This window comes from Mirounga leonina, unplaced genomic scaffold, assembly GCF_011800145.1.
Source record: "Mirounga leonina isolate KUSES-001 unplaced genomic scaffold, KU_Mleo_1.0 Mir_173, whole genome shotgun sequence".
NCBI classification, from domain to species: domain Eukaryota; kingdom Metazoa; phylum Chordata; class Mammalia; order Carnivora; family Phocidae; genus Mirounga; species Mirounga leonina.
In genome coordinates this window covers 3,645,153-3,673,131 of record NW_023270447.1, presented here as the reverse complement: position 1 = coordinate 3,673,131, position 27,979 = coordinate 3,645,153, and the positions used below count along the sequence as shown (strand labels likewise).

At 42.5% G+C, this 27,979-nt stretch overlaps 1 protein-coding gene across 3 annotated transcripts; it reads right to left on the bottom strand.

Annotated features, from left to right (window-relative positions):
- Positions 1–15: 15 nt before the first annotated feature.
- Positions 16–27,160, bottom strand: CLCC1 (chloride channel CLIC like 1). Of its 3 annotated transcripts, none has more exons than XM_035017885.1 (11): positions 27,074–27,160; positions 17,310–17,450; positions 16,811–16,912; positions 14,452–14,559; positions 11,617–11,838; positions 10,320–10,460; positions 8,381–8,474; positions 7,014–7,111; positions 6,457–6,603; positions 3,799–4,140; positions 16–1,942 (listed from the first exon to the last, which is right to left on the bottom strand). In XM_035017885.1, the coding sequence occupies exons 2-11, from the start codon at positions 17,436–17,438 to the stop codon at positions 1,685–1,687; spliced, it is 1,641 nt and encodes a 546-aa protein (XP_034873776.1). In that variant the 5' UTR covers positions 17,439–17,450; positions 27,074–27,160; the 3' UTR covers positions 16–1,684. The 3 variants fall into 3 exon arrangements, with proteins under 3 accessions (XP_034873776.1, XP_034873775.1, XP_034873777.1); XM_035017884.1 differs by lacking the exon at positions 27,074–27,160 and having other exon boundaries at positions 16–347; positions 1,655–1,942; XM_035017886.1 differs by lacking the exons at positions 10,320–10,460; positions 27,074–27,160.
- Positions 27,161–27,979: the final 819 nt, after the last annotated feature.

The window sequence follows — 27,979 nt, the reverse complement described above, 5'->3', positions numbered from 1 at the left end:
AGCGAAGACAGCATATCAAATTACAATAATGTAAAAATAGGTGTTTATTTTGTGTATACAATAGTTCTTAGACCCTGTAAACATTCAACATTATCTATTCCACTTAAACACTGCTTTTATAAAGCTGTCTACCCAATTCTGATTTTCCTAAAAGCCTGTTGCTAAAATTCTTGATTCTAATGATAAATATGGGCTGGACAATAAACAAGTCTATTTCCCCAAGTTATAAACTGGCCTTGATCTGTTCGGTCTGCTTTAGTGTCTTCCCTAAATTGCCGTCATCATTCAACAGCAGTGGTATGTTGCCTCGCTAGCTGTCCAAGTGGACTGCATCCCCAAACGGCTATCTGTAATGAAAGAATACAAAGATGAAATTCTACTTAATTCTTTACAGATTCATTTTTGGATAAAAAGTAGTTAGGAGTTCAAACAGCATTAACTCCACTCTCACAGTTAGTCCGTCACCTGAGGCATTCATTGCTCTTCAGAATCCCGTCACAGCTCAGAGGACAACTACCATCCTGGGCACATATTTACCAATTAGTGTGAACAGGTCTGGCCCTCAGGGAGGACTTAATATGCACCAATGTTCACGAATCCACTCCAAGCTGCAGGCATCCTTGCATTAGTTCATTTGTCCCATACCTATTGTGTTGCAAATTTTTCTATAAAATCCTGTTGCTTTTTCTGGAAAGAACTACTACCTTTCTGATGAATTACTAAAGATGTTTGCAATATTAAACTAGAAAATAATATTAATAAATTTTACATCCTCTTGCTGAGGTAATTTTTTAAAATCTTAATTGGCAATGGCATTTTTTTATACTTAACCAGGGACATAGAGAAATTACGCTGTTTAGCAAAAATATTGTACTCGACCAATGTGTAAAGTATGTACTTGGTGGGGAAAGGGTAAAGCTATTCTCCGTCTACTGACTATGTAAGACCAAGATCACCAATTAACAAACTGTGGTAACTAAATTCTCCTGGCCATCTTCAGGTCTGTCTTAGCTGAGGGTAAAAAGGGGCGACAAGGAAGCAGGCCCAGTCAGCACTGGAAGAGTTGAGCGATGGAGGCAGGATTCGCAACGACGAAGCCATGATGAGCTGGGGCAGCCTCCGCAGAGACAAGGCGACCCAGACTCCGTGACTGCAGTAAGACGCTGAAGTGCATGAAAAGGGTAAAGCTTACGACAGTGGACTTGCCTTAAAATAGTTTCTGAGTACCTACCACTTTTGGAAACATACCAAATCCAGTGCACAACTAACATCATTAACTAAAGTAGGTATTACAGGACATCCACTAGGCAACACACACGTCGGCTAGTTGGTATGCGTGTGAACCATAAAACTTATTTTTCAATGTTTCCTGATTCAAACTGGCCTCTTATCTGAAATCAGTGATGCTTGCCATATGTTCATCTATGAGATCCTGTTCCAAAATCAACACCACAAACTCCACAGGAAGTACCAATATGAAAATGAAATTACACAAACGATAAAAATTAAACAGAAATACATGGGTATTCGTTAGTTGACGGTCAATAAAAATATTCATGTTTAAGTTGGCATCTGTAGGGTAGTAAATGTCAGAATATTTGTAGAGAAGAGCAAATAGTTATGAAGAGTATACTTTACAAAACCCAAAGATGACCTCTGAGCTGTGGTCCGAGGGTGTGCTCCTCTAGCCACATGGGCCACTCTCCAGATCCTTCCCACCGCTGGCTGGCCTGGACGCGCTGCCTTCCTCTGGGCTGCCTCTGGCATCAGTCCCGAGCTGGGCCTTCTCCTCTGCAGGTGAACCTTCCACCTTCTCTGATGTGTCTGGGCCAGAGACAGGCCTACTAGACTGGCTGCTTTCGGTACTGCTTTCTAGCAGTGTGCTTTCTCCCTGGATTCCACCAAATTCTTTGGGCTTTGTATCCAAAACAGGTAATTTATGCTGTAGAGAATGACATTTTAATTTTTTAATTAACATAATGTGAAGATCAGTCATCAAACACGTTTAACAAGTTCCTATGCAAATCTGTATCAAACTCTCAACTCCTTCAAATCCCAGCTCCAGTGCTGTAATTATGTAAATGTTAGTAAGCCTCACAGAACCCTGCACGGAGGAGTGGGGGCACTCAGGATATTCCAGGTGGTCTAGCGACCCAGCTTTAGGAGAGGGCAAGAGGACAAGAGGACTGGGGACCAGTACTGCTAACTCCTCTTGCCTGGTGAGAATAATTCATTCAACAAATTATTTACTGAGCCTGTATTCAGTTCCAGGTACTGGGGAAACAGCAGGAACAAAACCAACAAAAACCCTTGCCCTCACTGGAACTTCCATTTCACTTGGGGAGACAATCAAGCAACAAATTAAAGTACCAAGCTGGGGTCAGACGACTGTTTAAATTAGGGTAATGTGGGGGCGCCTGGGTGGCTCAGTTGGTTAAGCCACTGCCTTCGGCTCAGGTCATGATCCTGGAGTCCCGGGATCGAACCCCGCATCGGGCTACCTGCTCGGCAGGGAGTCTGCTTCTCCCTTTCCCACTCCCCCTGATTGTGTTCCCTTTCTCGCTGTCTCTCTCTCTCTGTCAAATAAATAAATAAAATCTTTTTTTTAAAGATTTTATTTATTTGAGACAGAGAGAATGAGAGAGAGAGAGCACATGAGAGGGGGGAGGGTCAGAGGGAGAAGCAGACTCCCTGCCGAGCAGGGAGCCTGATGCGGGACTCGATCCCGGGACTCCAGGATCATGACCTGAGCCGAAGGCAGTCGCTTAACCAACTGAGCCACCCAGGCGCCCAAATAAATAAAATCTTTAAAAAATAAATAAATTAGGGTAATGTGAAAGGTGATACAGGAGTAAAGACTTAAAGAAATGAACCACATTTCGGCGTTCTAGACAGAGAACAGCAAGTAAAAAGGTTCTAATTCATGGAATAGTGAGGAGGCCCTTGTGGCTGAAGGAGAGTGAGCATAGGAGGAGAAGAAATCCATGTACTAACGGAGGTGGACTGTGGGCGGATCAAGGAAGCCCTGGGCCACCAAGAGAACTAGCTTTCCCTTTAAGTGAGATGAGAAGTCCCTGGAGACTTTGAGATGAGTGGTGCATTACCATTAACTATTAAATGAAAAGAACATCTGAAAATTTTTTAGATGTATGCAGGTATGTTTATTCTTATAAGAAACTCCACGGGAAGGGCTTCTAATTTTCTAGATTCTACTGTGCTCACAACTGTTTCTCCAAGGTTTACAGTTACAACTTAAACTTTGCAAATGACAATGTAAATTCCTCTCTCAAACAAAAACGGAAATGTCCCTTTAAATGGCCAATAACATAGAAAAAACACCTCAGCATTCTGCAGGTAGAAAGTAGAGAGTCTAGCCAATGATGCCAAGGATTTGGCAAAGCGGGCTGTGTGACCCCTCCCCACCCACTCTCCCATCCAGCTGAGCCTTTAGGGGTCTCCTGCAGGTTCCCCCAGGCTCCGGGCCTTCACTGAAGACTTTTCTCTGAGCTCTTCAAAGGCAGAAATTTCAGTCATGATTACTTGGTTTCCTATGAAATTTTGTAGGAATTACTAACCTGTCCTAACTACCGTTAAATAGGATTTAACATAAAAATTAAATCTCGTTTTAGTTCTGAGAAGGCTGAACTTTTGGCCAGAAAACAGAATAAACAATTATATTAATAATGATATAATTAACCGTGGCAGGTAAAAGAGAAGAATCGCCTAACCGGAAGCTTTACAGGAAGCACAGAGGCAGGCCTACATGAAGGACGGCAAAAGAAACAATTGCTGACTTACACTGGGTACCACCGTGGGACGCTCCCTCGCCTCTGCCTGGGGTACATCGCATGGCCGGAGCACTTCGGGGCTCTTGGTGCCAGTCCTAGGTATCAAGTCAACATCTCTCTCTCTCATACCATCTCTTCTACCCTCATATGTTCTGTCATAAGGGCCTCGCTCAAAGGGGCTGATGTGGCCTCTATAAGGGAAACGTGCATCACCTGCTCCACCATGGGGTCTATCACCAACTTCCTGCAGCCGTCCTCTATCAGCTGGCTCAAGTGCCCGGGGTGGTTCTCTTTCAGGACCACCTAAATGTCTCAGCATATTAACTGATTTTCCAGCACCATAGCAGAAACCCTAGAAGGAAAAGAAATAAATATATAGTATTTAATGGCTGACTTACAATGAAATTATTCAGGGTGCTAGCAAAATTACCTAACTTGACTTAATGGCATTTGGAGACATAAACATGTTTATTTCACTGTTGTTTCATTTGCGATCTCTTGTTTAGATTAACACTAGGCCAGAGTAGCCAACAAAATGTGAGAAATCACAAAGTGATAAGTAGACATTTCAATGAGCTGAACACACTTTCACTGAATTGTAACAAGGTCAGTTTGGCTAAAACCTAGAAACTTAAATTGGAAGGTACTAATTGATAACTGTTCATCAGATGTCTATTTTCACACCCACCATATAAGGTAAATGCTAAAAATTAGTGTTACACACATAATTACATCAACATTCTCATGTAGGGTAACTTTTCTACAAATACAACCGGCTTTAGTGACAACTAAAATTCAAAAGGCTTTGAATCCCATTTCATGAGAAAAACTAGTCAGTAGTTCTCAAACTGTGGCCCAGGGACCCCTGGGGGGGGGGGGGAATTCCTGGGACAGTTTCAGGGACCCTGTAAGGTCAAACTTTTCATACTTCAAAGACCTTAGTCTTTTTTATTCTTCCCTTCTGAGTGTATGGTGGAGTCTTCTGGGGCTGGAATGACTTCTTCACTCTAATGGCTCGTCGACTGTGTGCTTGTGTAAACTTGTATTTGAAATTTTTCTTAGTTTTAATTCCTAATATGGTAAATATCAATAAATAAAACCACTATAAACAAGAGCTCTTTGTGGTCTTCAGGTTTTTTGTTTGTTTTTTGGGGGGGTTTCTTGTTTTTTTGTTTTTGTGGTCTGCAGTTAGGAGGGCAAAAGGGTCCTAAAAACAAAAAGTTTGAAAATCACTGTGCTGGAGAACCTATTTAAAGACAGAAGCAGTAAAAGTCCTTTTCTTAGGCAGATGAAGAAGAGATAATGGGTTTTTGCTTATAATTTCAGCTTCAGAGACTAACTACAAACAGTCCCCCACCTACGATGGTTCAACTTAAAACTGTTAGACTTCACGATGCTAAGAAAGTGATAGTGTGCTCAGTAGAAACTGTACTTCAAATTTAGAATTTGGATCTTTTCCTGGACTAACGATTTGGGGTCCAATCCTCTCTGGTGATGCTGGGCAGGGCAGATCCTGGTCAGCCACGGGGTATTGAGGGTGAACAACCCCTACCCTCACAACCACTCCGTACCCACACAACCATTCTGTTTCTCTCTTTCAGTACAATATTCAGGGAACTACGTGAGATATTTGACATTTTGTTATAAAATGGGCTTTGTGTTAGATGAATTTGCCCAACTGCAGGCTACCATAAGCATTCTGAGCATGTTTAAGGTGGGCTAGGCTAAGCTACGATGTCCTGGAAGTTAGGTGTAGTAAATCCATTTTCGACTTACAGTGGGTTTATTGGGACGTAATCCCATAAGTCAAGGAAAATCTGCGCTATTATACAACTAATATCACCTAACAAAACCATATCCCTAAACCAGACTCCTGTAATCACAAGCCAAAAACCAAAACCAAAATAGGAACAATTTCAAAGTGAATAAAGCGTAGTAAATGTTGTATCCTTAGGGAAGAAAATCCTTTTTAATAATTTAAATTGGAAGGTACTGTCTGATAACGCTATGTTGTGTATATTCACACCCATCAGAGAAAATAGACGCTGAAAATATTTAAAGTTATAAACTTTAAATAGGTTAATTTCTTCACAAATGCAAACCTGGTTTTTCCCGTGGCACATCTGGGTTCTTTACCTTTTAAGTGACAACTGCTTTATTAGAGTAAGGGCCGAAAATCAATAAAAAAAGCTGAAGAGACCATAGATGAATAATGAATAATGTTTCTTCTTAACAAATGTCTGTTCCTGGATTCCCCAACTGTTTCTCAGTAACTCACCTTCTTCCACATCCCAATTTGATTCTGTGGAAAAGCCAATGCTCTTCCCTTCTTAGTGCTGCAAAAACTCAGACTGAAATAAGAAGGCCCCCTTTCTCAAAGAGGACAAAAACAACTGATTTCATGTGTATTAATTCACCAAGTTGAAGAACAAATTTAGAAAAATATTACTCTAAGTCACTGCCATGACATCTATAGTCAAACTTGACAATCATTTTCTTGCTTAAAGGAATATACATGTAAGTATAAATAAATCTGTATCACTTAAAAATCATCTTCTCATACCGTTAAGCAAAATTTAGCCTGATTTACAACAGCAAAAAATCTAAGTTTTAGAATTGCCTTTTTTTCTACAAGCGCTGTTAATAGTCAACCGTGCTGTATACTAACCAGGACAGCTAATGCCATAATGATCAGCACTGGAATGTGAAGTAATGCTGGGATCTCCTTCATGAACTCTTTAATAAATTCCCCAGCTCCTTTCCCAATGTGTTTCAGTGGCTCCGTGACAAAGTTGGTGAATGTAACCGCCAGTGCCTAAAACAAAAGATAACAGCAACTTAACTTTTCCCTCAAAAGACAATGAGGGGCACCTGGGTGGCTCAGTCGTTAAGCGTCTGCCTTCAGCTCAGGTCATGATCCCAGGGTCCTGGGATCGAACCCCGCATCGGGCTCCCTGCTCCGCAATAGGCCTGCTTCTCCCTCTCCCACTCCCCCTGCTTGTGTTCCCTCTCTCGCTGTGTCGCTCTGTCAAATAAATAAAAAATCTTTAAAAAAAATCAATTAAAATATTTTAATGTAAAAATCATTGTGTAATGGAAGTATTTTTTCTAGAACAAGGGTTTATTATTAGCAAAATGACTGTAAAAAACACTAACAACTTTAAATAAATACAAGAAATTTTTGATTCACTTTGTATAAGTAATATTTACAAATGTATTCTATACCTTTGTTGGTGGGACCAACCAAATAGGGTTGACTAATAAGAGCTCGTAGTATTTTTGGCATGGGTCATCCTTATAGGTCCATGAACTTCTCAACAATTCTATTTAGAGAAATAGACAAAACACGGAGTCATTTAAAAAAAAAAAAAAGTCACATTTCATTCCCAAATAAGACAGCATTTTGGTTTTGTCCCTGTCCCCATCACCAACCAATTTTAAATGCTGGTACAAACAGACTCCCTGTAATACTGATTTAAAAATTTTTCATCTTATGTCCAAAATGTTTATCTTAAAAATCTCTTCAAATTAGACAGGTCTTATGTAGATAAAACATTATATTTTATGAAATTTTCCAAAAGGTAAGTATTAAAAACTGTTCTTTACACATACAAATGAATCCAAATAAAACCGCAGAAATCTGAGATCGCTCAATTATATGCAAGTTGATATCCTGGCTATGAGATCGCACTGCTGTAACTGTGTAAGACGTTTACACTGGGGGAAAATGGGGAAAGGGTACATCGATCTGTTTTCCTTCTTACAACTACCTGTGCATCTAGAATTATCTCAGTAAAATTTCAATTTAAAAAATCCGTCACTTTACAAGATAAAGAACATTACTAGTTCTCCCAATTTTTCTAAATTAGGTTTATGTACATTACATACTAGCCTGAGCTAGAGAAGGCGTTCAGATGTCCCCTGTAGCCAGGAAGCGAGGCCAGATTGGGTTAGTTCCCAAAACTTTTAAAGAACCGTTAATATGGACGCCCTGTTTTGTACAATCTGCAGGGATTCTATTCTGGGTCCGTTCTTACGGACTTGCATTTATAAAGTGCCCTTGAACACTAAACCATTCCTACTGCTAGATACACAGAACTAAAGGCAGCCAACAGTAGTGACAATGTATATACAGTCTGTGAGGGGAAAAAAGTTAAAGAACTTTCCTCCTAGGAAAAAAAAATGTGTAGTAAAGCTACAACTTAACATTTCATAAGTCAGTATAAGGAGATTAAGTCTAAGATGGATCTTAATTCATATAAACACTGATTCACTTCTTTAATGCACACACTGGACCCCCTTCCTAAGGACCAGACAGACAAGATGAGCTCCGGCTCCGTCACCGACCGACGGAGGAGACGGCAGCACCACGGGAGCCGACAAAGACGCGTTCCTAGTCCCTCCCCATGAGGTTATGGGAGCATGAGCGGCCCGGTCTGAACCCTGCCTCTTCTCGCATCTTCTTCTGACCCTGAGGACTCAGTCACGGAAAGCCTCCTTCCAGCATTTTCTCATTTCTCTGTAATTACTAATATGTTCTCTCCTTCCCGGAAATTCTATTCAAAATGAGGCCCAGCAAACCGACCCCTTACCCCAGAGGCTTCCAATCCAGTCCATCTTCTCAGCACACACATTGTTCAACGGCTCCAGCTTGGCAACCTCGGCCTGATGCTGCGCGAACGCGAGCTGAGCAACACCAAAAGGGAGCTGTGAGCGGCTGCGGACATGAAGGTTATGTCTACACATCCAAAACCCTGACTTCACAACGTATCTTCACCAGACACCAGACGGTTCACGGTTTTTTAGTAGGAAAAAAAAACATTTCTAATAACTTTTTTATGATTTTATATATTTATTTGAGAGAGAGAGACTGAGAGAGAGAGCACATGAGAGGGGGGAGGGTCGGGAGGGTCAGAGGGAGCAGCAGACTCCCTGCCGAGCAGGGAGCCCGATGCGGGACTCGATCCAGGGATTCCAGGATCATGACCTGAGCCAAAGGCAGTCGCCTAACCAACTGAGCCACCCAGGTACCCCAAAAACATTTCTAAATAGCAGCTCTTTTCCACTCATGGCAAAGCACAGTCTTAATGCAACGAGTGAGGATAAAGAACTATAGCTTCCTTCTTTGTAAGTAATTTTGATGAGAAAGGCAAACCTTTGTGCTAAAAAGGATTATTTTAAAAAATCAGTTCAAATTCATACCACACCCAAAAATAGTTATATATATTAAATGACTACTTCTCATTTTCTTTCACAATTCATGATAAAATGGTGTTTTGTGGGGCGCCTGGGTGGCTCAGTCGTTAAGTGTCTGCCTTCAGCTCAGGTCATGATCCCAGGGTCCTGGGATCGAGCCCCGCATCGGGCTCCCTGCTCCGCAGGAAGCCTGCTTCTCCCTCTCCCACTCCCCCTGCTTGTGTTCCCTCTCTCGCTGTGTCTCTCTCTGTCAAATAAGTAAAATCTTTAAAATAATAAATAAATAAAAAATAAAATGGTGTTTTGTTCTGGATGGTTTTCAGCACAAGTGGCCTATATAAAGATAACATATTTTTTATATGTCCAAGCCCTGGGGGAAATTGCTGAGATAACAATATTCAACCAAACTTTTTTCCTTTAATTTGCAAACAATTAGTTCTAGAAGCTATAGAACTTAGAGCAAAAGGTTAAGGATATATCACAATGATTTAATCAGATAAATTCATCAAAAATATTTTGCCACTTGACTCACCCTGCTAGAAAGATCTAAAATTGTCCTTCAATGCTATTTCAACAGGAACAGTAGTGTTTCATTTGACTTTCTATATTCAGCATGATCCCAATTTTGAAAGAATTAAAATTTAGAAAAAAATCGGAAAGAAATACCTCAAAATATTGACAGCAATTATCTTTAGGTGACAAAATTATAGGTAATTAAAAAAAAGAAATCAAATTTCTGGGGCACCTGGGTGGCTCAGTCAGTTAAGCATCTGCCTTTGGCTCAGGTCATGATCTCGGGGTCCTGAGATTGAGCCCCACGCTGGGCTCCCTGCTCAGTGGGGAGCCTGCTCAAGGATTCTCTCTCCCTCCGCCCCTCCCCCTCCCCCTGCTCGCTCTTTCTCAAATAAAATCTTTTTTAAAAAATCAAATTTCTCTGTATAACTTTCTATCTTTTCTAAATCGTCTACTATCAACATTGCACTTTCATATTCAGAAAATAACCTAACTTTAAAAAATAACATTTTGATATCCTTTCTGGCAAAGAATAAAAGGACATACCTTAAACTACCTACATAAAATTTTTTAAAATGCATCCACCTAGCTCTATTCTGATTTAGCCACCTAGAGGCTACCCATGAGAAACTGGGTTAGGAAAATAGGCCTGCACCAAACTGGTCAGGGACCCGAAACACCAGGGACAGGTGAGCGGCTGCCAGATGACAATCCGGCATCTCTGATCAGAGGCAAGGTTATACGCTCCTCTAAAGGCACTGAGGTCTTCTGTTATCATGAAGTAACGCTGAAAAACATGAAAACCTTCCACCTATTTAGTACCTTATATAGATACATCCAATTCCATCCCAAACTGATGAGGAAACTGATGAATAACACACGTCTCAACTGGGTGTACCAATGCACATACGTCCACAGCTCGGTAGCGACTAATCCCACGATACAGAGCAGACACAGAAGCACCTCGAAAACAGGAAGAAGCGGAGAGCAGGGTTACTGCCAAGCCACCGTCCCCGCCGAGAAATGATAATCCTCAGCAGAAACGAAAGAACTGGCCTCAGACACGCAGCAGCATCTGGGCCATTCTGCTGCACGGCCATGGAAACAGAAGCGTCTGCGCACGGGTTAACGTAACTACGGTGGAGGGTTTTTTTTTAATTTTTACATTAACCTATATAATGTATTATCGGTGTTAGAGGTAGAAGTCAGTGATTCATCAGTCTTATATAGTACCTACTGCTCATTACATCACAGACCCTCCCCAGTGACCATCACCCAGTTACCCCGTCCCCCCACCCCTCTCCCCTCCAGCAACCCTTCGATTGTTTCCTATAATTAAGAGTCTCTTATGATTTGTCTCCCTCTCTGGGTTCGTCTTGTTTCATTTTTTCCTCTCTTCCCCTATGATCCTGTTTTGTTTCTTAAATTCTACAATATCAGCGAGATAGAACTGTCTTTCTGAGTGGCTTATTATTTCGCTTAACGTAACACCCTCTAGTTCCAGCCACGTTGTTGCAAATGGCAAAATTTTTTTTTTTTTTTTTTTGATGGCTGAGAGTATCCCATTGTATATATGGACCACATCGTCTGTATCCATTCATCTGTCAATGGACATCTGGGCTCTTTCCACAGTTTGGCTATTGTGGACATTGCTGCTATGAACATTGGGGTGCATATGGCCCTTCTTTTCACTACATCTGTGTCTTTGGGGTAAATACCCAGAGGTGCAAGTGCTGGGTCGTAGGGTAGCTCTATTTTCAACCTTTTGAGGAACCTTCATACTGTTTTCCAGAGTGGCTGTACCAACTTGCATTCCCACCAACAGTGTAGGAGGGTTCTATGGTGGAGTTTTTAAAGCATTTTTAAAAATGAGCTGTTACTGGGCGCCTGGGTGGCTCAGTCATTAAGCGTCTGCCTTCGGCTCAGGTCATGATCCCAGGGTCCTGGGATCGAGCCCCGCACCGGGCTACCTGCTCGGCGGGAAGCCTGCTGCTCCCTCTCCCCCACTTGTGTTCCCTCTCTCGCTGTGTCTCTTTCTGTCAAATAAATAAATAAAATCTTAAAAAAATAAAAATAAAAAAAATGAGCTGTTACTTATGTCCCCCTTGTCCCATCTTACCATCAACAGATTATATGGATCCACTCCAAAGGAGTCTTCAAATCGCCACTTCCATGTTTCAAAATCATGAAACTTAAAATTAATTAAAATATCACTTAGTGCATCATCCAAGGCTCCTGGTTTCCAATCCTCTCCACTGAGAAACTTCTGTATTTCTAACAAGGTTTGTCTTTTTAGGATAATCTCAGCATCATAATGCATATCATCTTTGTTTTCTTCAGGCTGAATTAAATTTGCCCAAAAAACAAAACAGAACAAAACAGAAAAGAGAAACACTTCAAGACAAAAGCCGATTTGGAACTAAATATATATGTGGTTCATATTTCACATGTATAAAATAAAAATACTATCCACCTATGTGTCTAACATAAAAAACAGAGATCATACATGTGAAAAACATTTCAAAAATATAAAACTCTATGCAAATAAGATAATGTGCATTTTACCCACAGTTGATTCTTACTACTGGCAACGTTTGTTCGAGGACGTCACCGCGGACACTAGTTAACAAATACCTGAACTACAGCTCCTGCAGGAAATACAGGGTTGCGTTCCTACCATTTTCACCAGGCAGGCAATACATAACCCTTTTGGGGGCGCCTGGGTGGCTCAGTCGTTAAGCATCTGCCTTCGGCTCAGGTCATGATCTCAGGGTCCTGGGATCGAGCCCCGCATTGGGCTCCCTGCTCAGTGGGAAGCCTGCTTCTCCCCCTCCCACTCCCGCTGCTTGTGTTCCCTCTCTCGCTGTCTCTCTCTCTGTCAAATAAATAAAATCTTAAAAAAAAAATACATAACCCTTTTGTGTGTTTCTATTTAAAGATACCTTATTTAATATTTTTGATTAACACTGAACTCGGAACAGCCAACAGCACTGTAACTCCTGCCCGAACAGACCTTATCTAACATGGGTATTTTCCCCGGAAGGCACATCCTAGCCTTCTCACGGTTCAGAGGCACCAGGCAGCACTACTCTTGGGAGTTATTTTAAACAGCCAAATAACATCAACAAAAGTGTGAAATACGTAGCACTAAATAAACCATGAAAAAGTACTTGTTTATAGTCTGAGAGCTGAAACAAGAAGGCAGAACATGGCCGTGCTCAGCCTCAGCTGAGAATGGGCACACCAGGCAACGCAAATGCTCTGCGCATGTCCGAGAATGGCGCAAAAGCTCCCCAAGTATTGACTTTGAGGTTATAAAATAAGGTTAGTGAGTACGCAAGTTCGCAAATATGGAATCCACAAATAATGAGCATCAACTGCTTATTTTGATTCATTTACGATTTTCCATTTGCTGACTTTATTTTCAAATAGCCTAAAATACACAGTAATACAAATTTTTTTTAAAAAGGGTTTGGGGGGCGCCTGCGTGGCTCAGTTGGTTAAGCGACTGCCTTCGGCTCAGGTCATGATCCTGGAGTCCCTGGATCGAGTCCTGCATCGGGCTCCCTGCTCGGCAGGGAGTCTGCTTCTTCCTCTGACCCTCACCCCTCTCATGTGCTCTCTCTCTCTCATTCTCTCTCTCAAATAAAATCTTTAAAAAAAAAAAAAAAGGGTTTGGGTTTTTTTTTAAGATTTTTATTTATTTAACAGAGAGAGAGAGCGCACAAGTAGGCAGAGGGGCAGACAGAGGGAGAGGGAGAAGCAGGCTCTCCGCCGAGCAGGGAGCCCAATGCGGGGCTCGATCCCAGGACCCTGGGATCATGACCTGAGCTGAAGGCAGACGCCTCACGACTGAGCCACCCAGGCGCCCCCCAAAAAAAGGATCTTAAAAGTCAGTCAAACAGGAGTTTCCGTGAACAAACATGATATTTATAACTATCTTTATTAGCTTGAGTTCAGGTTAGCAAAATCACTATAAACATTTTACATTTGTTATCCAGTTAACACAAACAGAAAAATGTTTCTCTTTTATAAAAATACAGATACTTACATAAAAGCGAATATAAAATCAGAAAAAAAACAGTGTCACATAACATCACAAGTCATCACTAACGTGAAAAAGCAGTCATCCATTATGATTTTTAAAAAACCTTGAACTAAAGAAAGCAAAACAAAAAAACCTTCAACGAAATATTGCCCATTATCTCCATCATAGGAATTTTTTGGCGCTCTGTGTCCTTATCCCATACATGCTTAAAAGACTTGAATTAAAGGATGCATGTATGAGAACATCTGCTCTTTCACTTCCAAAGTAAGATGGGATTATTAAATATTCATCTAATACTCCTTCCCCTTAAATTTTTGGGTTTTTTTAAAGATTTTATTTATTTGACAGAGAGACAGATAGCAAGAGCAGGAACACAAGCAGGGGGAGTGGGAGAGGGAGAAGCAGGCTTCTCACCGAGCAGGGAGCCCGATGCGGGGCTTGATCCCAGGACCCTGAGGATCACGACCTGAGCCGAAGGCAGACGCTTAACGACTGAGCCACCCAGGCGCCCAACCCTTAAGTTTTCTTGATGTTTGACTCCACAGAGTGAAAACAAGGACTCTAAAAAATGGAATCTTAACATTAATTATGAAAAATATGCACATGATATGCAATTCTATAAAGTAGCCCCTGCCACAGTAAAAAGCTTCCGGGTGGTGGGAGGACTACTTAAAGCACATTGTTCTTTTTCTCAGCACAGAATGATCTTACATCACATGAATAAGAAAGTGTGCAAGTGGTAGAAAACAAGGGCCAGCACAGAATTTCTTTGCCAACTCATGAATGTGTCAAATTTCCAACTGTTTAGTAAAGTTCAAACAGCAAATTTAAGGCACCTCCCCCCATTTGAAATTAATAAATAATGAAAATATCCACCACACTGATTAGTATCACACCAATACTCACGAGTCCGAGCTTTCTGGCTTCAATCAAAATCTTATGTAAGTATCTCCTAAAAACAGGATTGCTTTGACTTTCATAGTCTTCCTTCTTTTTCTTTTCACACTCATCGATCTGTAATTACAAAACAAATTCAACATTAGATAGCATCAAAGTTTCATGTGAGGGTCAAGTTTCTAGCCTAGTGGCCCCATCAAGATCAAGGTAAGGAGCTTGCGATTATCAACTATATGAAAATGTAGAGCGTCCTACCTTCTGTGGGTTCTCTTTGCAAAGCATTAGAACCTGTGATAACCAACTTTTATTTTCTAACTAAGTATGAACCATGAATTGAGTTAGCATTTGAAATGGGCTTCAGATGATAAACATGACAACTGAGTGTCACACACGGACTTAAGAGAGAAGGACCCTTGAAAAGTCACATGGCAGTTTCCTCCGCTTGCAGGCAAGGTTTACAAACCTCTTTAAATTTCTCAAGAGAATTTTTGAGAGAGACAGCATACACAAGCACGAGCAAGGGGTGGGGGGGGCAAAGGGAGAGGGAGAATCTTTTTTTTTTTTTTTAAAGATTTTATTTATTTATTTGCGACAGAGAGAATGAGAGACAGAGAGCATGAGAGGGAGGAGGGTCAGAGGGAGAAGCAGACTCCCTGCCGAGCAGGGAGCCCGATGCGGGACTCGATCCTGGCACTCCAGGATCATGACCTGAGCCGAAGGCAGTCGCTTAACCAACTGAGCCACCCAGGCGCCTGGAGAGGGAGAATCTTAAGCAGGCTCCATACTTAGCATGGAGCTCTACATGGGGCTCAATCTCACCACCCTGAGATCATGACCTGAGCCAGAATCAAGAGTCAGATGCTTAACCAACTGAGCCACCCAGGTGCCCCTTTAAGAGAATGTTGTGTGTGTGGTTTTTTGTTGTTGTTGTTGTTTAAGATTTATTTCTTTATTTTGGGGGTGGGCAAAGGGAGAGGGAGTCCCAAGCAGACTCCATACTGAGCATGGAGCCTGACACAGGGCTCGATCTCACGACCCTGAGATTACCTAAGCGGAAACCAACAGACTGCATCACCCAGCGCCCTGAGAATGTTTTGTAAAACAAAAATTCAAGACTCCATTTTATCAATCATACTTTTACAACGCTGAGCCCAAGATGCAAAGAACGGAATGAAGAATTTCTGTATTTCCTAGTGTGCAGCCAAACAAGGTCATGATACTACAAAACACAGTTAAACTGAGGCAGATTTTATCCAAGCATTTCTTTGCTAGCACTCAGGTGAGACAGCATTCACACCTGGTAAGAACCACAGCAGTGCTGACAGATCTGGAAATGAGATCTGAGATCTCTGTATCTCCGTTCACAAGCTCTCCCAGTCTCTCAAGCTGGAAACCTCCTTCACTCTATCCCTTTTCCCTCCTCCCTCAGCTACCCAAATTTGCCTATTCCACCTTGGAGAAATCCAACACTTTCCTCTTCAGTACCTGTCACTGCCCCAGTTGGAGCATTTGGCATTGCTGGACCTCTGCCACCCCTCTCCTTCTGAAGCCCCCTCCACTGGGCCACCAGCTGATAGCCTCCACAGCCAAGAGACCGGTTCCCACCCCTCAACATGCATTTAAACCCCTTAACAATCTTGATTTATTTCCTTTCTCATAAACTCCACTTCAGCCACACAAATAAAAAGATTGGATAAATGATGAACCTAAGAATTACTCTTGCAAATATAAGGGATTATTATAATTTAGTATGTGTGGTGGCTTTTCCTTCATGTTCATCTGGTGGTCACAGGCCCATTTCTTCATGGGCTGCCTTTGTTATGAGTCTATTATGATCCAGCACTGTGAAAGGTGATAGAGAATCAAAAATGAATAAAATGTATTCCTTGTCCCTGGGGCGCCTGGGTGGCTCAGCCGGTTAAGCGTCTGCCTTTAGGTCAGGTCATGATCCCCGGGTCCTGGGATCGAGTCCTGCATTGGGCTCCCTACTCAGCAGGGAGCCTGCTTCTACCTCTCCTCTCCACTCATGCTCTCTTCTCGCTATCTTTGTCTGTCTCTTTCAAATAAATAAATAAAATATTAAAAAAGAAAAAAACCCGTATTCCTTGTCCCAAGAAATGTTCAGTCTGGTAAAGAAAGAATTACAACATGGTGAGATAAATGTTATTACTGGAAAATAAAAGTACTATTAAAAAAAAACAGACAAGGCCAGAGTAATGAAAGAGAAGACAAGGCTAGAGTAACTAAAGAAAAAAATTATATATAAATTGTACAGTACATACACAGAAACACATATGTTAGCAAAGACAGGAAACAGCAATTTAACACACTATAAATATAAAATTCATGAATTAAAAAAAATTCAAACCTTATGAGTTAAAGAATCAAGTTTGCTATAACATTCCAACAATTCATCAGCATGTGACAAGTCAGGACTGACTTCTTTTTCCTCTGATACACCATGTTTTACCTAAAGCAAAATAGAGATTTTATTTCTTTATAGTTCAGCTGTGAAAATAACCTAAAGTTAATGAAGACTAAAAGTTGACTTCATCATTTTATGACTTTGTCATAATTCATCTGTGTTGAACCAAAAAAGAGTCTCAAATTTATATACTAGCTAAGAACTAAAATCAAGTTAGCTGGCGGCTCGATGGGCTTTACATTCATATTCAACACCGAAATAAGCAGGTGGGGTTGAAATCCTCTTAGACTAAGAGTCAGGGAGATATTCTACGTGGCTGCTAGTCATTGGTACATGACTCTTGACTCTGGAAGCTCTGCGAGAAACAGTAACAGAAGTACACTATTTCCATTACAGGACCGATAAGGTCTTATGTACATGCACATGCATTTTTTTTTAATACCTGAGACTTTCTCATTGTTCCTGAAGCAGCATCATAGTTAAGCATGTCTGTGGGGTCAATCCAGTCATCATCATGAGCATAACCGGTTATCAACCACAGACATTCACAAAGGAGCAGAGAATACAGCATCCTGCATGAAGGCTAAAAAAAATTTTAATAGACATAATAAAATACAATTATTTTTAGAAGAAATGGTTTTGTAATAAAAACTATCTACTTCCTTCTAGTGCTAAGATAATGTTTTCTTACTGAATAATAACTGAAATAAAAATACTCAGTAAAATGGTATTCACATTTAAACACATACACACACATTCGTGCTGAGACAAAAAGAATACAGGAACTTTTCATAGGATTCAGAATTCCATTCCTAGGCTTACGCCCAAGAAATGAAAACACATATCCACACAAGAACTTGTACACAAATGTTTACAGCCATATTATTCACAACAGCCAAAGAGAAAACTCAAATGTCTATCAACTGACAGATAACTAAAATGTGGCATATCCATACAATGGGAGAGTACGAGGCATAAAAATGGATGAAGTACTGACACGTGCTACAACATGGATGAACCCTGAGAACACTGTGCTGTGGGAAAGAAGCCAGGCAGCAAAGACCACAGAGTACAGGATCCCATTTACATGAAATGTCCAGAACAGGCAAATCTACAGAGACAGATGGTAGATTAGTAGGTGCTCAGGGCTGGGAACAGAACAGACGGCTGGCAGTTAAAATGGTACGGGGTTTCTTCTTGAGGTGATGAAAAATGATCTAAAACTGTGGTGATGGTTGCATGAACTGTGCTCTTTAAACGAGTGAATAGTTTAGTACGTGAATCATTGCTCAGTAAAACTGCTTTAAACAGAAGAGGTATTGGGGCTCCTGGGTGCCTCAGTCGGTTAAGCGGCTGCCTTCGGCTCAGGTCATGGTCCCAGGGTCCTGGGCTCCCTGCTCATCAGGGAGTCTGCTTCTCCCTCTCCCACTCCCCCTGCTTGTGTTGCCTCTCTTGCTGTCTGTCAAATAAATAAATAAAATCTTTTTTAAAAAGAAAAAAGAAAAAAGAAGAGGTATTTAACCAAACCCTCTCCCCCCAAATTCCTTTTTTTAACACATGGAAAATAAGAAATGTATAAAATTAACATTCAAACAAGGTGACTGAACTCCCAAACCACTCAGAGAAAATAACTTGCTTCATCTAAGCCTCTGCAGAAACCCTGTCAAACCATCTCAACACTTAATACCGCTTCTATTCGACACTGTCCAATACAGTAGCCACGAAGCGTATGTGGCTATTTAAATTTAATTAAAATTAAATAAAATTAAAAATTCAGTTCCTCATTCACGCTAACTGCATTTCCAGTGCTCAACACCCACATGGGGCTAGTGGCTGCCACAGTGGACAGGGCAGATCTAGAACATTTCCATCATTACAGAAAGTTCTTTTGGACAGCCTGTCTTATACTTAACATGAATAAAAATCAGGTAAGGGAATTCCCAAGTGAGAAAGTAAAAATAATGTAAAAATAAAAGTAACTCCAGGGACACCTGGGTGGCTCAGTTGGTTAAGCGTCTGCCTTCAGCTCAGGTCATGATCCCAGGGTGCTGAGACGGAGTCCCGCATCAGGCTCCTTGCTTGGCAAGGAGTCTGCTTCTCCCTCTGCCTCTGCTGCTCCCCATGCTTGTGCTCACGCGCTCTCTTTCTCTCTCCCTGACAAATAAAATCTTAAAAAGAAAAAGTAACTCCAGGCTGTATCACACACTCCTCCTTTGTGCTCCCAGCGTGCTCTGTTTATTCGTCTAGCACAACACACAATGAAATTAGCCACGTATTGTCAGGCTCTCCCATTGACACAGTGGCTGTCAAGCTTGGCTGTGCATTAGAATCACCTGGCGAGGGGCACCTGGGTGGCTCAGATGGTTAAGCGTCTGCCTTCGGCTCAGGTCATGATCCCAGGGTCCTGGGATCGAGCCCTGCGTCGGACTCCTGGCTCAGTGGGGAGCCTGCTTCTCCCTCTCCCTCTGCCTCTCTCCCTGCTCATGCTCTCTGTATCTCTGTGTCTCAAATGAATAAATAAAATCTTAAAAAAAAAAAAAAAAAGAATCACCTGGCGAGCTTCTAAAAGTCTCAATCTTCTGGCCACATCCCAGATCAAGCAAATCAGAATCTCTAAGGGTGGGACCCAGGTGCTGGGATTTTTAAAGCGCCTCAGGTGGTTCCAATACACAGCAAGGGTAGAAAACCACTGTGCTATGACGTGAACTTTTCCAGGGGAAAGTAACACCCTACTCCAATCAGAATTCACCGTCGTGACGACTCTCCATCTTGCCCCCTCCACCTCTCCAAGACCAACACCTAGCCTGGTGGCTAGTGCAGGAGAGACACACAATAAATGTCAAGCAGCAAATGCAAATGGTCAAAGCCACACAGGGATTCACAGGGTTTTAGAGGTTCAAAGGATGAAGCAAGCTCATCTGACTGGAAGAAACTGGCACCACTTCATGGAGGAACGGGCATGGGAAACTGACAGGGAAGTGTGGGTAACATGCTAAGAGGGCAAGGTGAGGAGGCAAAGGAGCAAAGTGAATCTTCGAAACTGTAAATTCGAGGATGGATGTGGTGGGGCTGGGAGATGGTTGGATGACAAGGTAGGCTGGGGTGACGAGGCCCACGGCCAACCTCATCTGCTAACAGTAGCTCTGAATGCGTGGGAGCCACATTGGGGGAAAATAAAAGTAGCACTAAGTGTACAGAATCAGGGAAAAACTGGACTCAGAGAGTCCTACAAGGAAGGTGAAATAGCCAAAGGAGGCTGAACTGCATTCTGAAGATTAGTTCTACAGGCCTCAGCCACAGAATGCACGTAAGGAAAGGAGAAGATGGTAAGCATGGCCAAGATTTCTAGGCTGACCAACAACAAAAAGGTGGTATTATTAACTTCAAAAGAAATTCAGAAGGAGAACATGGTGTTGGGGAAAAGTTCAGCATTCATTTGTTCAACATTTACTAAATACCTACTGGGTATTGGGCACTGTCTTAGCTGACAGGGATACCAGGAAACTAGCCCAGCCAGGTTTTAAGAAGATACATGGTGGGGAGGGGCACATGGGGGTAGGGGACAAGATGAGACATAAGTTGACAAAAAAATAGATATAATTTCAGATAGTGATACACCGTATGAAAAAAATAAAGCAGGACAATGGCAGGATGGATTAGGCAATGTTGAGTATTTTAGGGAAGGCCTCAGAGATTAAAGATAGCCACAAATTCCATCAAGTCCCCATCGAGAGATGGAGTTTACTGTCCCTCCTCCTGAATCTGGGCTGACCCTGTGACCACTGTCAACCATGAAAAGAGGAAAAACTGAAGTAAAATTAAAGCATTTAAAATTTTTTTTTTAATTTATTTATTTATTTGAGAGAGAGAGTGAGAGACAGAGAGAATGAGAGGGGGGAGGGTCAGAGGGAGAAGCAGACTCCCCACGGAGCAGGGAGCCCGATGCGGGACTCGATCCCAGGACTCCAGGATCATGACCTGAGCTGAAGGCAGTCGCTTAACCAACTGAGCCACCCAGGCGCCCCAGTAAAATTAAAGCATTTATTTGGGGTTTAGAATTGCAATTTGGGGAACAACCCAAATTGTGGCCCACTGCAGGGAAAAAGGGGTTTTTATAAGAAAAAGGAGGAAGTATAAGATACCTAACATCAGTTGTTTACCAAGAATTATAATTGAAAGATATTACAATTTATAATTGTTTTCTAGGTATGTCAGTTGCTAGGAAAGTCCCTTTTGCAGAGTGTCTAATTTTTGTTAAAAACACACACACATCGTCAAGGTGCTCAGTCATATGCCCTTACCCAGTTCAACAGTGGAATGCAATTCCTCTTTCAAAACTGGGATGAGGGGCGCCTGGGTGGCTCAGTCGTTAAGCATCTGCCCTCTGCTCACGTCATGATCCCAGGGTCCTGGGATCGAGCCCCGCATCGGGCTCCCTGCTTGGCGGGAAGCCTGCTTCTCCCTCTCCCACTCCCCCTGCTTGTGTTCCCTCCCTCACTGTGTCTCTCTCTGTCAAATAAATAAATAAAGTCTTTAAAAAAAAAAAAAAAACGGATGACATTTCTGTCACCATCTTCTTACAAGCAAAGGTTTCGCATAGGTTCACAATATTTAGCCAAAATATTGTGGTAGAAGCGATGCTGTGTTGGTTCTGGGCCTGGCTTGGCCTATATGAGGTTTAGCTGCTTCTACTTTGGAACGCCTGCTCTTTGCTCTCAGCTGCCATGCTGTGAGAAGGCCTGGCCACACAGAGAGGCCATGTGCAGAGGGCACACTAAGCTCCCAGCTGGCAGCCAACCTCAACAGCCGGCCATGTGAATGAGCCATCCTGGCAGTCCCAGGTCAATCCCATGGTAACAGACTTGCGACCCAGCCAACATCATGTGGAATAAAAGAACTATGCAGATGAGTCAAGATCCATAAGCCCACAGAATCATGAAATATAATAAAATGGTTGCTTAAAGCCTCTAAACTTGGAGGTGGTTTGTCACACAGCAGTAGATAACCACAACATTTAAGCAGACAAATGATAAAAAGCAAACCTTAGGAAGACTTGGGAAAAGAACATCCAGAGAGTAGATACAGCAAGCATAAAGATCAGAGCGGGGTGGGGCGCCTGGGTGGCTCAGTTGGTTAAGCGACTGCCTTCAGCTCAGGTCATGATCCTGGAGTCCTGGGATCGAGTCCCGCATCGGGCTCCCTGCTCGGCAGGGAGTCTGCTTCTCCCTCTGACCCTCCCCCCTCTCATGTGCTCTCTCTCTCTCATTCTCTCGGTCTCAAATAAATAAATAAATAAAATCTTAAAAAAAAAAATTAAAAAAAAAAGATCAGAGCGGGGAGAAAATTTGAAGCATTCAAAGAACAGCAGGAAGATCAAGATGACGTAGTAACCCCACACTCCAAAGCACTCCTAGGGCTCCTACATCCGATCAAAATGAAGTAACAGGGGCCAGGTGTACCCTCTTGCCTGAACAACCGAAACCTCTGCACAAAGTCTAGGGAACAACAGTTTTCAAGACACTGGACACCAGGAAGCAAGTATAATGGTCTCTGAAAAATGGAAAACACACACAGACAGCCCTTCCATTGCCCCAGCTTACTGCCTTAACAGTTTCCAGGCCATGGGCACAGGAAGAGGGAACTCAGGCAGAGCCCAGAAAGCCCCTGTGGAAACAGAGCTGAGAATCTGAGGAGACCGAGGCAAGAGAAAGCTGCAGAGAGACAGAACTCCAGACATCTGCAGAGGGTCCCTGCAATATAAAAGGATATCTGGTCTTCGACCCCAGTTCCTTCAAATACCATAGGAATTTCCTGAGTGACAGCAGTGTCTTTTGTGATGAGATGCTACTGACGTGACTCTGCTGGGCCCCAAGGTAGCTTCGGGTTGGGGATGGTCATGAGAAAGACCAGGCACATGATTAGAAGGTTGGAACTTTCAACCATCAAACCTCAGGGGAAGGAAGTAAGGAAAGTGGTCACCAAGTTCAATCACTCAGCCAATGATGTAATCAGTCATGCCCACATACTGAAACCCCAATAAAAACTCTGGACACTGAGGCTCAGAGAAGCTGGTTGGTGACACATGGATGTGCCAGGAAAGTGACATGCCTGGATTCTATGAAGAAAGGACACAGAAACTTCCTCCACAGACTGCCCTTGTGTGTCTCTTCATTTGGTTGATCCCAATCTATATCCTTTCTAATAAAACTAAGTATAGTGCTTTCAGGGAGTTCTTCCAGTAAGTCATTCCAGTGAATTATCCAACCTGACAGAGTTGTGGGATCCCCCTAATCTATAGCCAGTCGGTCACAAGTGCAGATGGACCCCAAGACGTGTGTCATGGAAGCAGTCTTGCATAGAACTCTGCCCTTAACTTGTGAGGGTGTGCACTATTTTGGGCACATAGTGTCAGAACTGAACTGTAGGACATCCAGTCTGTGTCAGAGAATTGGTCTGAGAACACTCCACCTTGAGTCTTCAGCAAGGTGCGGATCAGTGCACACATAGCAGGAAACTACCTCAGGCCTGAAAAAGAACCACTGAAAGGATTCAGTACAAAAATAAACAGGAGTAAGGGGCGTCTGGGTGGCTCAGTCGTTAAGCGTCTGCCTTCGGCTCAGGTCATGATCCCAGGGTCCTGGGATTGAGCCCCACATCGGGCTCCCTGCTCAGCGGGAAGCCTGCTTCTCCCTCTCCCACACCCCTGCTTGTGTTCCCTCTCTCGCTGTGTCTCTGTCAAATAAATAAAAAAAATCTTTAAAAAAAATAATAAATAAATAAAAAATAAACAGGAGTAGAATAAATTGGGACACAAACTTGTAATAAAGATAAAACCAAAAGTTAATTCTTTGAAATGACTAAAAAAAATTGATAAACACATAGCAACATTAAGAAAAAGAGAAGGCCCCCCAAATTAAGAATGAAACAGGATAAATTATTTATGACTAAAACACTTAGCAAACCAGAAATAAAAGAAAACCTTGCCAGATAGAGTACTACAGGTAAACACTATACTTGAAATCTTTCTCTCTGAGATCAAGAATGAGATGAGGGAAAAAGCTCTGGAAGATTTCTGGGATACTGACAGTATTCTATTTCTTTCTTTTTTTTTTTTTTTTTAAAGATTTTATTTATTTGACAGAGAGACCAGCAAGAGAGGGAACACAGGCAGGGGGAGGGGGAGAGGGAGAAGCAGGCTTCCCGCTGAGCAGGGAGCCCGATATGGGGCTAGATCTCCGGACCCTGGGATCATGACCTGAGCCGAAGGCAGACGCTTAACGACTGAGCCACCCAGGCACCCCGACAGTATTCTATTTCTTAATCTAGAAGGTAGGCACATGGGTGTATGCTTTTTAATAATTTGCTAAGATGGACACTTATATATTATATACTTTTCTGTATATATATTTCACATTTTACGAAAGTTTTTTTTTTTTAAATGGGAAAGACTAATTGAGATATTGTTATGGTTTGAACTGTATTCCTCCAAAATTCTTATGTTGAAGTCCTATACTCCAGTTCCTCAGAATATGACTCTATTTGGAGATAGTGTCTCCAAAGAGGTAATTAAGCTATAATGAAGTCATTTGCATGGGCCCTAATCCACTATGACTACTGTCCTTATAAGAAGAAATCTGGACACAGGTCAGAGGAAAGCTGATGTGAAGACACAGGGAGAAGGCGACCATCTACAAGCCGAGAGAGGCCTCAAAAGAAACCAACCCTGCTGACACCTTGATCTTGGATTTCCAGCCTCCAGAATCTTTTCCCTCCAGAAAAAAGAAGTTTCTGTTGTTTAAGACATCAGTCTGTGGTATTTTGTTATGGCAGCCATAGCAAACTAACACAGATTTCTTCAGACATAAAAGACTAAGAAAGTCTCCAACCCATAGACTCTTGACATATTAAAGAAGCTTAACATCAATAAAAGGTGTGAGTAAAAGAAACAATGATGAGCAAAGGAACTGGTCAAATATATTGACAAATGAAGTCAACTACTGATAGTTAAAAAAAAAAAAAAACCAAAACCCCACAACTTTTTATGTTTAAAAATGTAAAAACCAAAATGCTAAGTAACAATAACAGTGGGAAAAGTATCCTAGGATCCCTGTCGCGCTCTAGAGAGAAATACTGGATGACTGTATATTTTGGTGGGGGGGAGGGGAGGATGGGGAAGGAGTTCAACTAAGGAATAAAATCTTAAGAAGACCCAAACAAAAGAGAAGGCAGTTAAGACTATCGAGAGCAGAACACAAACTAAAAAATGCAATGTGTAGAGACCAAGAGGTGCTTAATTTGAAAGAGGCATTAGTCAACTATATAAAATACTTTAGAGAAGCTGAAAAAAATTAAGTCTGGGGGAAAAAAAAAGCCGTTGGATTGCTTAGTCCGTTGACAGGGAGAAGCCTAATTCTAAGCAGTGAAGAACTAAGTTGATAAAGGGAGTCTCTGAACTGAGCAGAAGCTCTGAGATGGCAGTGTATGAAATCAAGGCTACAGAAAAGGCTTTTCAGAGGCAACAAGGTTTTACACTCCTTCAAAACAGAAATGAATAAGGAGGGGTGGAAAGAAAGGTTCTAAAGCAAAAAGAAGAGAAGCTGACAAAATTCACTTTACTACCCGATATCAAGAAGACGGTGAAATGGTCCACTGGAAAGCCAGGAGTGGCACTGTGGGTCAAGAAGCTAGGATGGGGAATAGAGATCTGGGAAAACAGCTCTATAGGGAGCATTATACAAAGGGAGATGAATCAAAAACTCTTCAAGCAGCTGAGTTTTGACTATGACTCCCACAGTCATGTTATTAAGCTACCTTACTTTCTCCAGTAATGATCAGCAGATGCAGAACTTATCCAGGACTAGGAACTGAAGAAACGATGGAAGACCAGGACGTGAGGCAGAAGTGGAACCAGCCTCAAATTTAAGTCCTCCTGCCAAATCCCCTTGGTCACTGAAGGCTGGAACTCCTTGAGAAATCTTACAGCTGATCTCACACTTCCTCCAAGTAAAACTGCATCTAAACCTGCCCGGGATCTTGTTAGAAACAGCCTCTGACTAAGTCTGAAGTGGGCCTGAGATTCTGCATTTCTAACAGATCCTGGTGATGGCAGAGATGTTGGCCCACAGACCACACCCTGAGCAGCAAAGTGTTTAGGAAAAGCAAGCATCCTGTGTTGGTTTAGTTTAACGGGGGCACCTGTGATTCTACTACTTGGCAGTTACTAATAAGCTCTCTCCCCTACTTCTTACTTTTTAATCACCTTTCTCATCTATTTCAGGCTTTGACACTAATATCAAAATTATATAAAATAATAGCGGTGTTTGATTACTATGTGCCAAAAACTGTTACATACATTCATTCATTCAATTCTCCAAAAGCTCTCGGTAGTAGTACGGTTACCTTCATTTTACAGATTAGGAAAACAAGTAAACTGAGTGGAGAGCTACCAAGAAAGACTGAGATCAAGGAAAGTCCCAGCTGAGTGGAAATCGGCACAGAAAAAAAAGTATCTGATTTCGATGAATTACACGTGTATAACGAGTCAAATTCCGTATGAACCTAGAAGTTGCATGGCACAAAAGTCAGGAGTTTGCAATTTGGTCCGTTCGCCGACGTGTAGCTGGCTGGAGCCCGGGCTCTCAAACTTGCGAACGGGCACTGCTAACAACTTCCCAAAGGATGATGACGCTAATCTGGGGACCACACTTTCATAACCACGGCCACGGACAAAATATGAATTGTTTTTCACCACCCACCCATAAACCTGAATCTCTAACTTCTTTACATTCAAATCAGATTTAGAGTTTCAAAAAATTCACTCCAACCAAATCCGAGCTATTCCGCTGACGCCGTTTGCTCAAATTCTGCGTAAAGTTTTCCGAGATAACTAAAGCCCACAAAAATTCGGCGTTCGCTCGGGTCTGGCTTTGCACTTGCTTGTCCCTCTCCCTAGGCCGCTCTTTGAACCGTGGAACGCGCGACAGCAGCCGCGCTGCCCCCGAAGATAAGGCGGCCAGTCGCCCGCTCGTCCTGGCACCCGCAGCGCCGCGAGGCGCCCCGAAACCCCGGAGAGCGCGGCCCCCGCCCCGGGCAGCGTCCGCGGCCTCCCCCGCCCACGCCGCCCGCCGCCCGCCGCCGCACAGACACCCGACCGCGCCGACTCACGGCCCAGTCGCCAGCCTGCGTCTGGGAAAGAAAGACACCTACCCCTCCAGCTGAAAAAGATGGCGAGCCGCCTGCCGGGGCGCTCGAGCGCTTCAGCGGGCGCGGGGCGTCTCGCGCGTCCTCATCGACTCGCTCGGCTGGCAGCCGTGCGTCCTTCCCCGGCGTGCGTCTGATTGGCCCGCCGAGGGGGCGGGGCCGGGCTCTGGGGGCTTGCTTTAGGCCAGGACGTTCTTATTTTGATCAGTGGAACGGTCTACGAATGAACTCGTACAAGGAAGCCAAATATATGCGAATACTAAACTTGTTTCCTCGGTCTTGATTTATTTTGCAAGTCCGAATGTGTAACATTTGCAATAATTATTTAAGTAGGGTATAATGAACGACAACGGCAGTCCTGTATTTGGGGTGTGGGGGGACGAGCTACATTCTGCTTTAGTTGGAAATAATAAATTTCGTTTTGTTTTTGTTTTTAACTGCTGGCCTTGCAATTTCAGAAAACTCTCCAAAGAGGAAATGATTTTACACACTAGGAGGAAATGAGAAGTGTACACAAGAATTCTTGGCAACAAACTTAAGTGTGTTAAAATTTGGTGTATAAGGTACACTTGGTGTGCATGTTGCTTATTACAATTTTTTTTTAAAGTAAAATACACCTGAGGGGTGCCTGGGTGGCTCAGTCATTAAGCGCCTGCCTTCGGCTGAGGTCATGATCCCAGGGTCCTGGGATCCAGCCCCACATCAGGGCTCCCTGCTCAGCGGGAAGCCTGCCTCTCCCTCTCCCACTCCCCCTGCTTATGTTCCTTCCCTCGCTTTGTCTCTCTCTGTCAAATAAATAAATAAAATCTTTTTAAAAATTTAAAAAAGATACACCTGACAAAGTTTACCACCTTAACCATTTTTTTGCATAACAAGTTTATTTTTTTATTTTATTTTTTTTAAAGAATTATT

Bases quoted from the DNA above. Each gene is read 5' to 3' on its own strand.
- CLCC1 (XM_035017885.1), bottom strand. From the start codon at position 17,438: ATGCTGTATTCTCTGCTCCTTTGTGAATGTCTGTGGTTGATAACCGGT. The intron at 6,604-7,013 runs GTATAGAATACA...CTTTTGTTTTAG, and splicing joins GGTTGGTCCCACCAACAAAG to GCACTGGCGGTTACATTCAC. The intron at 1,943-3,798 runs GTAAGTCAGCAA...CATTCTCTACAG, and splicing joins GTCCCACGGTGGTACCCAGT to CATAAATTACCTGTTTTGGA.